Below are 12,154 nucleotides of genomic sequence, written 5' to 3'. Positions count from 1 at the left end.
CAATGGGGAGAATCTGATATCACCAACTTTTTATTTTGACAAACTCTAAATGTTACAGAAATAATCAAAAAGCTGTTACTTCATTCACATATTGTCTATGCGAAACACGTCAGTGCTGACCCCAAGTATTTGTTACCAGACTGCTAATGATCTGTGTACTAACCAGCCAACATCTGCATACTAACTAGTCGCTTCAGTCACATTCCTGGTTTATCATACTTGAACAGTCTGCGATTTCCTATGACCGGGGGGTAGACGGAGACCCCCCCTCCCTTCAGGTGAGATGTTGACCCTCATACCACTAGAGCTGCTGATTGGACAGATGATCCATACTGTGGAAGAACAAAAGTGCTGATGAAGCTGATGGGCATTCAGTCTGCTTTAGCCGTGGATTTACACGAGCCAGGCCAGCAAAGGCAGCATGTCTGTATTAGACGTGGGCCTGAATGATTCAGACAGCAGTTCTGTACTCGAATAATACTGCAGTTATGGCTTCAGTCTGGAAAGCAGACTAAACTCCAGTGATTTTACAACCAGGACAGTTAAACTCAATCTGCAGCCAGCTGTGAACCAAGAATGCAGGTCTTTGGGTAACGTGATCTCCGTCGCTCCTTGGCGATCACCACGCGTCTTGCGTCAGCACTTTGGGGTTCGTCGCTGTTTCATGGGGGGGGTTCCTGCTTAAAGCAGCATGCTGCGAACCTTATCGTATGCCCCCAGGAATATGAACCCCCCCCATGCTGATGAAGGCCATTCGGGGGAGGCTGCCGGCGAACAGGCTGGGGGAGAGGCGGGGAAGGTGCAGAAGATAGGGTTACTCTTATCTGCAGGCGCTAATGGTGGAGAGCTGAGGCGGCAGCCGTGTGGTGGGGGCCCTTCGGAGACGGGAAGGCTGGCGGGAAGCAGCGCTGGACAGAGCCACCGATCCCGAGTGGCTTCCAGCTGGGCGCAAAGGCAAAGCAAGCGAACACGAAGGTATGCATAAACCATCGTGTCAGAAAAACGAGCGGGGAAAAGCGCCGTCTGCCTTCGTACGTGGAAAACAATGTACTTGGAAAGCTGTCACAACACTTTCCCGTAAGCGTTTGGGTTTCTATTCTGAGCGTTTCAGTGAGGGGGTCAGCTCGTGGGTCCAGCGGAACATGGCCCGGGGGCTGTTGATGGGGGGGGGGGGCTGGTGCAGCCGGCTGACCGTGTGCTCCGCTGCCCGAGCCAAATTCCACGCAGATGTTTTCCATATTAATCCCGGTGCGCAGGACCGGCAGGCATGACGGAGAGCCAGATGACAGGCGCACACCCCCGCAAGTGAACCTGGCCCCCTTTGCAGGAGTGCTGTGAGCTTGCCAGCCCCCATGGTTCATGTCACCACACTTCACAGGCCCCGCCTCCCTGGGTCAGGTGGCTTTTTTTATCTTTTTTTTTTAAACCACTCTCCATATAGAACAGGGTCATGAAGGGCCTGACCACTAATGCATCAATTTTGTCAACTGTGGCTCTTTACAAGGTGCCAAGCACGCCGGGGATGGCTGCGGCATGAGGCTGCACCACAGACACTGCCTGCATGGTGCTGTGTGGTCCCAGCAAGGCCACGCCCCCCTCACACAACCAAAAGCCCAAGGTGCACCTGTCTGCAGACAGCCACCCTCCCCCCACCCACCCTTCTGACTCATGGTAACATCACTACCACTGTGGGGGCCGGGCCTTATGGAAGGGGTGGAGCTTACGGAGTGGCCTGCTGCAAGTACATCTAAGCGAGGGGCTAGTGCCATGTGACTGTTGGTGGGGCTTTGACAGGAGCCCATTGCAGTTTGGGGGCACATGGGGAGGGGGGGTGGACAGATGGAAGTACTTGATGAATTCAGTGGGCCGTAATTGGGCCTAATACCACAATTACAGCTTTGAAGCAGAGGGAAATTTCCACAAGTGGCTGGGCTGGGGCATGAGCCATAGCCCTGCCTTCTGTGACTCCCCCCTCACCATCAGCTGAGAAAGGAGGATAAACAGAGGCTTTCCAAGCAAATGCTGACACTGGAAGAACCCAGAGGCTCTATGGCTGCCTGGTCTGAATCTCATTATCAAGCAGCAGCCAGACTCACAGGCATTAAAGCTGCGAGAAGAGCAGTGCTCAAGTAATCATCAAGTACCCCCCCCCCCCACCAAAACAACATTCCTGCCCAACAGTGTGTCAGCAAACAATGTGATACATCATACAGTGATGTCAGCAAACCATGTGACACATCAAGTGCGACATCAGACGGACTGGACGTCTGAGTCTCGCCAGTTCACGTGGGAGTTTCTATAAGCACACAATGCTGTCGAAATGCGCCTGCCGGTCAGGAGGACCTGAATGTGGGGGTGGGGGGTTGGCGTGCAGTAAGTACAAGCAGCTGCTTGCATGCTGCCTTCCTGCCAGCTGATCCGGGTCTCCTGGAGAGCGACCAGACCGGGTCATGGCGTGGCTAATGGTGCTGCGGCTGATTGGACGCTCCTCTCACACTCACCCAAGGAGCCCCTGTCTCTTCCAGACCTCGTACAAGACCAGAGGGATGTTTCCACTCGCTGTGCTCGTTCCAGCCTGTGTGGGCCGGGGGGGAGGGATCAGGGGAGGGGGGTTATGGATGGGCCCTCCCTCGCTGGACGTCGGCATCCCCACATTGGTCTTACCTTGGCCAGCATTATTCTGGTCTTTGCTACATCGAGTGGCGTTGTGACGAATGCAGCCACCCCACCTGGAGCAACACGGCGACACACACAGGCGTCATGGGAAGGAAAACGGCAGAATGACAAGGCTGCACGTGGCTTAAAGCTCAGTCGTGAAGATTGTAAAATGGTGCAAAGGATCCATCTCATCTCCCAAGCAAACATGATATTAAAACCTCATGCTTTTTTTGGTTCACTCCTGCAGCTCAGCCCGCCTTCCCAAGAACCATCCCAGCTGTGTCACGGAAAGGGGGGCAGGGGGTTGCTCAAACAGTCCAGGCCCCTCTCCCGAACCAGAGTTGGTGTGTTCTGGTCCAGACAAGCTGGAACGACAGATCTGTGTTCAGTCCAAGTTGGACACGGGGTCTGAGGCGGGGACCAAGGACCTGTTCCTGAGTCGGGAAAATGGGGGCCAAGCAGCCCCCACCTCCTGACACCCTGGGCGTGACGTGTCACCTACCTCCACCCCTTGGTAACAGCGTCCAATGAACACTGATATGCAGGATGAAGAAAAACACGCAAAAGAAAAAATAATCAAAGCGCAGCCACACTCAGATGTGGCAGATCGCATTTCGGGGCTTCCTGGTTCACCTGGTTCTTGTGTGCTGTCAATGTATGAGGTAGGATAAATGAGCACCGCCCACAAATGAGGGGGGCGGTGCTCCAGGCTGCTATGGAGGCCACATGTGGCATCAAATAGCATTCCGTTCGCCCTGCGGCTTTCGGTTCAGAGCGGGCAGACGAGGGCCGCTGCGTGTGTGCAGGTGTGTTTGCCGAGGACGGCAGGTTGGCTACACACCCCTGAGCTGTAACACTCCACCTCTGATGTTTCACTGGCATGTAAACGGGCCTCTGTCTTTACAGTCCAAGATCCAGAGCAGCGAGGAGTGTAAAGAGCTAGCTGTCGATATTCGCAGAGCTGTTAAATGAGGTTTGTAAAAATCAATCAGTACATCTACATGCACTGCTGTTGATTATCCCGTGCAGGCAGTTATAGCACGACTACACCATTTAATCGGACTACTGTCCCTGTCCCAGTATTTATGCATGGGAGGGGAATGGATTTATTGACTGAAGTATGTCAACAATTGGGGGCGATATGGCTCCTTTCCGCTTGCTAGTAATGGGTGCTTCCTGGTTGACCTTTTACATCATAGACATAAAAAAACAAAACTATTAACAATGGATGCGTTAACAAATGAAGTGTTAATTGTATCCATCCATAAAACACAAGCGCTAATTGTGACCTGGTCAGAAGTACAGATTCAACAAGATCAGGACAGCATAGACACTCAAGTACGGTATTGGAAATATTACGATGTGATTTGTTGTAATAAATATTGGGGTATTTATGAAACAAAAAAGGAGTTCAACGTAAATTTCTCACAAACTCGTATAGGAGAGATTTAAACAGCAAGGATGAAGATGTTTACGATCGTCTCGGAGAGCACATGCAGCGCTCATGCAGGAGCAGCGGAGGTAAACTTTAAAGTGATTTTAAACACATAATAGATAATCTTGAAAAGAAAAAGAATACAAATTGCAAAGCTAAGTAAGCTTTTCCCTGTAGAGAGAAAGTTAAGTAGCGCTTGCTGATTACAGCACCTGGCCGCTCACACCCACCACCCAACGAAACACCTCAGGGATGAGAAGCCGTGCAGCGTGCGACACCTCAGCACCACATTAGTCCGAACAGAACAGTGTGAGCTTTTTCCAGTGGCTGAAGTGCCAATCCTTTTTCCCTATGCCAAAATAAAAATGTTCTAGCGAGACAAACTCCCTGCACTATACTATTTATACCAAATTGAGGTAAGAAAAAGCCTGATCTTAATCTAGATGACAAGCAATTCAAGGATTGGATGTTGGTATTGATATTGTACATCGTCCAGTTCTATTACATTTCAAATTCAGTACAAAATACCCTGTTTTGCATTGTGATGTCATTTGGCGTCGGGTACCGGTTTTCACACCAGTGGAAAACCAACACCTTGAAGTTCCGTAGTTTTGGTACCAAAAGTACAGTACCTGGTGCAGTGGAAAAGCAGTGAATTTGGCAGGTTTACAGTGCTGTACATCCTCTGCTGTGCTCCAAGCTTCTTCTGTTACTTCCAGGTTAATAAATTAATTAATTTTCTTAGTGTGCATGTAAACGTACTGAATGACTACACGCGAGGTAAAGGCCTCCGCCTTGAACATTGTGTCCACTGTCTTTCTCGGTTTCCAGGTCCACCATGCAGACGGCCCGCGGGGGCCAGTATCCGCTCCCCCCCGCCCCCACTGCTGGCCCTCTCGTCTGGGCTGTCACGCAGACCCAAAGTTATGACCGCTGTGCTGAAGCAGCCCCAAGCCCCAGAGCATTGTGGGTCAGACAGCTGCGAGGCCCCTGTCCCACAGACCGCCCAGTGAAAGCACCCAGGATGAATAAAAACTTGCGCAGTTGGTTTATAGAGGAGTGCCTCTCCTTGTCTGGGCCGGGCCCTTTGTTACAAGAAAACCTGTGGAAACTGAAGGGACCTGTGAGGAATTCTACAGGAATGTAGCTCCTGTAAACTGCAGACTCCTGGCCTTTCTCTTCACCCCCCGCCCCCATTCCCAGAGTAGCATATAATCCCCCGCACCTGCAAACGCTCCGCATACTGCAGCTTGCCAAGAATACAGCGTGTGACCCTGCCTCCGTGACCAAAGGCTCTGTGGGGGGAGAGAGAAGGGGGGGGGGGTTATTAGGCTCACGTAAAGGCATTGGAGGCCCCCCTGGGCAGGTCTGAGATGGGAACAGGGCGACGCGGCTATTTTTGAATCTGAACTGAACTTTTCCATTTTTTTTTTATTTCCCCTGGAAGCTTTTTGTGGGGGGTTAGGGATGCCAGCTCGCGGGGAAACTTCTAGAATGTTCACTTAAAGGACCATTTGTTTTGGGGGGAATTCAGCCAGTCCATTCAGCATACACTGGGAGGAGCAGTGGGAGTTTGACTCGAAAGGGCCACATATTTATGCACCTCAGCAAGGGGAGCCGATTACACGAGTGCAGCAGGCCGGCACACAGGGCCGATTTCAGCTGAGGCCTGTCCCCGGGGTGCGGCCCGCCTGCAATATCACTAACACTAACGCACAGCTTCAAAATCAATTTAGAAACGTTTACTTCATCTCTCAAAGGCGAGTGTGAGCACGCTAGTCTTGGACCTGGCATGGACTGAGCGCCCAGGGCCGCAGGAGTCATGTGCGGTGGTAATGGGCAGGAAGCCAGCCTCACAAGGGACAGTGTGTGCCCACACACACCTGCTGGGGGCAGGGGCTCCAAAATCCCCTCCCACCAACAATACTTTCAAAAACGCTGAACAAACATCGATCCCCCAGAGTGGCTGGCAGATTTCGGGAATAAACACTCAATTAGCAGTCAGAGCCCCTCACCCCTGCCCAGCTCAACTGACAAGTCAGGGGCCTCTACTCTGACGCTCACTTCAACACCCACCCTTTACAAGAGAATCGAGCTTGAGAGAGCGTGGGGGGTGCTCTCTGTACTGGGCGCGGGAACCAGAAGAGGCCGGCTCACAAAACAGCCTTTGAAAGAGGCTTCTTCCAGATGGCCACTGTGAAGGACACTTCTGGCCTCGGTGAGAAAGCGATCTGTGTCTGCCACAGCTGCGAGACCCATTGTCCCCCCCCCCCAGCGATGGGGGGGGGGGCAGGGGGGCCTGGCCTCCCGGCCTCCTGTCTAATGGGATTTTCTGCTCTCGGCGGAGAGACATGATGTCATTCTCACACACGCTGCATTAAATTCACTTTTATGTAGCGAGAGTGAACAATGGGGATGGGAGTGGGAGTGGGAGTGGGGGTGGGGCAGATGTCAGCATTAGTCATGGCGGTGGTGGTGGCCATTAAGAGCGAGAATCTACAATTCCGTTATCAGACTAGATGTCGTGACGCAGACGGGCATGGGCAGTAAACCTCGGGGGAGGGGGGAGGGTGCTGCCGTCTTTCACCGCAGGTCTGTCATAAACACAGACCACAGAGGCTTCACGTACCTTGAGGTACTCCCACAGAGGGAACTGCACCAGGGAGAAGGGGATCTGCAAAAGAAGGGGACATCGTCATTCATTCAGCCTGGCCTCTTCTGTATCCCTACATTTGACATGTACCTTCATACACGCCACGTAGGACAAACAGGGTGGAGAATGCCGGCTTTCTTGCTTGCCCTTCGGTTGGGCATAGTGTCACTGACAAACAAGGTCAAAGGCGGGGTCAAACCTAAACAGGATCATTCCCAAATATGGCTACCCAGCCCTCCCCTCCCCCAATCCCCCAGAGCCAATACCCAATGACTAATTGATGAGAAGAGGCCTGTGGTTCGGGTCCAGGGACAAGGGCAACATGACAGACACCTGCCACTGGAAACACACTGTTCTCAGACAGGAAGTGACACGGAGCGGAAATCGATGTCGTTCCCGTTCGGGTAGCCTGAATGCCGGTGGCCCAGCTGCAGTTTGGCAAGACAAAGGCCCTTTTCTTACCATCCACAAAACAGAAAAGGTCACTGGAGGCCAGCACGAACCCCCCCCCCTCCTTCCCAGCTAGTGTGAGCACCCAACACCCTGCAATGTTCCCCCGTCACCTGGCAGAGGACCAGAACTGAGGCCCTGGGGAGGCTGGGCGTCCCAGGTAACGACGGCCTCTGCACAGGGCTGACTCACAGTGACGCACAGCAGAGGTCAAGTCTGACCTTTTTTCCTCTTTCAGTTTTCAAGATCTCCTCATGACATCAGCATGGGGGTGACCAAACTGGAATTGCACCTTGTGAGCATCCATACAAACGTGGCCTGGCACAGTCACACCGACGGGCCGCGGCCTGGCACAGTCACACCAAGCCTGACTCTTTCAGAACAGGGGGAACAAGTAGAGCCTGAAAATGGCAGCTTATCACGAGTGTTACATCAACAGTCTGAAAATGTCCAACTTCTCTGAGTTGTTGTGAAAGAGGTCCTGGCAGTCCTTATGGGGTCGGCACTGATTTATGATCGAGATGACGGTGCTGGCGGAGACAGATGGAATTTATGCTGTTGTACGTGTCAGACACTTGCTCCTTCAGAGCCGGAGGCTGCCTCCACTCTGCAGGCCGTGACAGGGCAAGAACAGGCAGAGAGGAGCCCAGGAGGAACGAGGTGTTGTGGCTGGACGGGGACCTGAGGAGAGGACGCCCAGTGCAGGGCTCTACACGGACTCCACACGGACACGAACTACATGCATCCTACTTTAGAGGGGAGGGGGGCAGTCACACAGATCCAGGCTGACAGTCTGACTTATGCACCCCAACAGGTACATTGATTGCTAGTAAAAATAACAGGTTTGAGCCGCCCGGAAAAAGGCCAAGGAGAGAATGGGCTTGGCAAGGACTCCCCCGGACCAGGTAAAGCGCACGCTAGTACAGGAGGGCTCCCTGGAACTCTGTGCTGCTGGGGCACGGAATCACCCGGCGACTGCCCACTGCTCCCTGGGGTAAAGCCAAAGGCTGCGTCCCCAACCGTCCGCTGGCTTACAGACAAGCCACCTGTGTTTGGATCTAAGCTGGTCCCTGACCCATTTCTGTTGGTGGCATTGGTGCTCATTCAGTGCCGGCACTAAAACAGTCCCCATGCTTGACCTTATCTGTGATCTTCCAGGACAGAGAGAAGGGGGGGGGGTGTATAGCTTGTCTAAACCTAATTAACAATCCCAATTTCTCATATTGCCCCATCCCTGAGAGGACAGTTTATCTAAGTACTAAAAAATGAATTAAGCTATTATGCAGAGCGCTGGGAGGGAGAGGCGACTGCAAGCCACAGCGCATTGTTCAAATGTTTATACTACTCTATGACATAATCAGACAAACCACTGTGATTAGTTAGGGTTACACTCACACGGGGGGCCGGGGGGGTTAGGCTACACATTAGGACAGCATTTCAGTCCCATGACATGCTTCTAGCCAGAACAGACCATTAACAATTACAGGCATCATCAGGAAAGATCCAGACTGTCACTGCGCAATTTACATACTTCCCTTGAAAGTGCACCATTCATACAGTGGTCTCCAATCAGAATTTATTATTTTTTTCTTCTTTATTGCTTTGACTAATCTTCATTGTGACTCTGCAGTGGGGGGCAACAACTGGTAAGAATATTTAGCTATTGTTTACGTAGCTGGTTAAAAAAACCACACACTCATACATCCATCAGTGACTCTGAAGCTAAGACCACAAACGGGGGCTGTGGAAAAACATCCCCCCTCCTCCTGGCTACGTAAGAGACGTGCATTTCAGATGACTGCTGCGATACCCATCCAACATTCCCGAGAGGAGGTCACATGACCGACCACGTCAGGCCTGGGAAGTATTATATCATTCTTTATCATTTGGAAATAACCTCAGCAGAGAAAGATGTGGCCCCCTGGTGGAGAGACAGAGATGAGGGGCCCCTGCCTGGAAGTGAGAGCGATAGGGCCCCCCGCCTGAGAAAGAGAGATGGGGCCCCCGGTGGGGACTTAGAGATCCATCAGGCTAACAGATGTCAAAATAAAAGTTAAACTGAGCCTCATTGCGGGGATGCAATGTCAAATATTATCCTAACAGGCATGTGCACATTACACGTGCAGGGAGAGAGAGAGAGGGAAGGAGAGCGGGAGAGGACATGGCAGGAGAGCACCGAATCCCCCAGCAATAGGATCGCATCACAAGAAATGTGAAAGACCTAGGCCCCTGCAAGTAACTGTCCCGTTGGTGCCTTTTGGGTCCACATCACTGCCGAGTGGGAAACGCTCAGTATGGGGCAGTGGGCATCACACTTTACCTTGAAATGGTGGGCCACACACTCTGTGAACAGGCTCATCACCTGTACCTCTGAACAAGTGAAATGGTAGTTTCACACTGACAAATGCAGTTTAAAGAAAGACAGGGGGGGTTGTTCAACAGGAAGCAGATGTCTGATCAGAGGACCCGACTGAATTCTGCAGAACACGGGACAACAAAAAACTGTCAGAAGACACAATGTGTCCAGGAAGGAGGGGGGGGGGTTGACCCTAATCCCCCATTTATTACCTTCTAATGCCATCAGATAACATGCCAGAGAAGGCTCACAGAGGGAACTGCAGTGAGGAGGGGGCTCATGGAGGAACAGCAGTGAGAAGATGCCTCTAGGGGGAAAGCAGAGTCACGGGAGACAGGCGCTGAGGAGGTGGCTCACGGGGGGGAAGGGGCGAGGCGGAGGCTCACGGGGGGAAGGCGGTGAGGGGGCGGCTCACAGGGGGAAGGCGGAGAGGCGGATGCTCACTGGGGTAAGGCGGCGAGGGGGCGGCTCACGGGGGGAAGGCGGAGAGGCGGATGCTCACTGGGGTAAGGCGGCGAGGGGGCGGCTCACTGGGGGAAGGCGGCGAGGGGGAGGCTCACGGGGGGAAGGCGGCGAGGCGGATGCTCACTGGGGTAAGGCGGCGAGGGGGCGGCTCACTGGGGTAAGGCGGCGAGGGGGCGGCTCACTGGGGTAAGGCGGCGAGGGGGCGGCTCACAGGAGGAAGGCGGAGAGGCGGATGCTCACTGGGGTAAGGCGGCGAGGGGGCGGCTCACTGGGGGAAGGCGGCGAGGGGGAGGCTCACGGGGGGAAGGCGGCGAGGCGGCGGCTCACGGGGGGAAGGCGGCGAGGCGGCGGCTCACGGGGGGAAGGCGGCGAGGGGGCGGCTCACGGGGGGAAGGCGGCGAGGCGGCGGCTCACGGGGGGAAGGCGGCGAGGGGGCGGCTCACGGGGGGAAGGCGGCGAGGCGGCGGCTCACGGGGGGAAGGCGGCGAGGCGGCGGCTCACGGGGGGAAGGCGGCGAGGCGGCGGCTCACGGGGGGAAGGCGGCGAGGGGGCGGCTCACGGGGGGAAGGCGGCGAGGCGGCGGCTCACGGGGGGAAGGCGGCGAGGCGGAGGCTCACGGGGGGAAGGCGGCGAGGGGGCGGCTCACGGGGGAAGGCGGCGAGGCGGAGGCTCACGGGGGGAAGGCGGAGAGGCGGATGCTCACTGGGGTAAGGCGGCGAGGCGGCGGCTCACGGGGGGAAGGCGGCGAGGGGGCGGCTCACGGGGGGAAGGCGGCGAGGCGGCGGCTCACGGGGGGAAGGCGGCGAGGCGGCGGCTCACGGGGGGAAGGCGGCGAGGCGGCGGCTCACGGGGGGAAGGCGGCGAGGGGGCGGCTCACGGGGGGAAGGCGGCGAGGCGGCGGCTCACGGGGGGAAGGCGGCGAGGCGGAGGCTCACGGGGGGAAGGCGGCGAGGGGGCGGCTCACGGGGGAAGGCGGCGAGGCGGAGGCTCACGGGGGGAAGGCGGCGAGGCGGCGGCTCACGGGGGGAAGGCGGCGAGGCGGAGGCTCACGGGGGGAAGGCGGCGAGGCGGCGGCTCACGGGGGGAAGGCGGCGAGGGGGCGGCTCACGGGGGGAAGGCGGCGAGGGGGCGGCTCACGGGGGGAAGGCGGCGAGGGGGCGGCTCACTGGGGGAAGGCGGCGAGGGGGCGGCTCACGGGGGGAAGGCGGCGAGGGGGCGGCTCACGGGGGGAAGGCGGCGAGGCGGAGGCTCACGGGGGGAAGGTGGCGAGGCGTAGGCTTACTGAGGGAGGCAATGAGGCGGCGGCGGCTCACGGGGTGAAGGCGGCGAGGCGGAGGCTCACAGGGGGAGGCAATGAGGCGGCGGCGGCTCACGGGGTGAAGGCGGCCACTGAGGCCCATGAGCATTGGCGGGGACCAGCAGAATTTCAGACAAATTAGGACCTGTTCTGGGGAATTTGGCTCTGGCACCGATCCGAGGCTGCGGTTTGTATGATCTGCGTGACACCATTTGTGTCCCATGTGTGGATGGGCTGAAGCTGAACGCTGTGTTACGTGTGAATACTTCCCACTAGGGAGAGATCCCCCTCACCCACCCTGACTCACAAAAAAAAAAGAAAATATTTGCACATAAGCCCCAAGATACATTAAACACAGGGATGTCAGAAACAAACAGCCCCAACGCACGGACATCAAACCCTGGGCCGCAGCCCCGACGTGCAGACATCAAACCCTGGACATGTTGCTTTCTTCAGCCACATTTTTATGCCTTTATTTTTAAATGACATCAGTGTGGGTGTTTTATTACTTAATTAATTACGGGCCTGTGTAACAGATGCCCCAGGGACAGCCCAGCTAGACGATGACAGCTTTTTGGAGATGTACAACAGGTCGCAGTGCCGATCCACAATCAGAGCAGCGGAAGGGTGTCAGGGTCCTATGAGTGTGGTCATCCCCCTGAAAATAGGCACACCGACACCAGCATGTGTCTACAACTGTACCTCAGAGACCATCGGGACAATTTTACACAATTTAAACCATGTTTATGGTTTAAAGTCAGTAATCCTGGTGAAAAAAACAACAATGGCAACAACAATAAAGTGTAGCGGAGCAGCCCAAAAACAGGCTGCGGAGGCAGT

At 55.2% G+C, this 12,154-nt stretch overlaps 1 protein-coding gene across 3 annotated transcripts in view; it reads right to left on the bottom strand.

Annotated features, from left to right (window-relative positions):
* Window positions 1-12: 12 nt before the first annotated feature.
* The window catches only part of slc25a26 (solute carrier family 25 member 26), a 31,493-nt gene continuing 19,351 nt past the window's right edge, over window positions 13-12,154 (bottom strand). The window contains exons 6-10 of one of the 3 annotated variants that reach the window (XM_049023031.1): window positions 6,723-6,767; window positions 5,319-5,388; window positions 2,665-2,729; window positions 2,502-2,575; window positions 13-779 (exon numbers count right to left, since the gene is read on the bottom strand). In XM_049023031.1, the coding sequence (XP_048878988.1) occupies window positions 704-779; window positions 2,502-2,575; window positions 2,665-2,729; window positions 5,319-5,388; window positions 6,723-6,767 (330 nt within the window). In that variant the 3' untranslated portion in view covers window positions 13-703. The other 2 variants (XM_049023032.1, XM_049023030.1) reach the window with 2 other exon arrangements.

This window comes from Brienomyrus brachyistius, chromosome 8, assembly GCF_023856365.1.
Source record: "Brienomyrus brachyistius isolate T26 chromosome 8, BBRACH_0.4, whole genome shotgun sequence".
Lineage (NCBI taxonomy): Eukaryota > Metazoa > Chordata > Actinopteri > Osteoglossiformes > Mormyridae > Brienomyrus > Brienomyrus brachyistius.
This window is presented reverse-complemented; position numbering and strand designations above follow the sequence as displayed.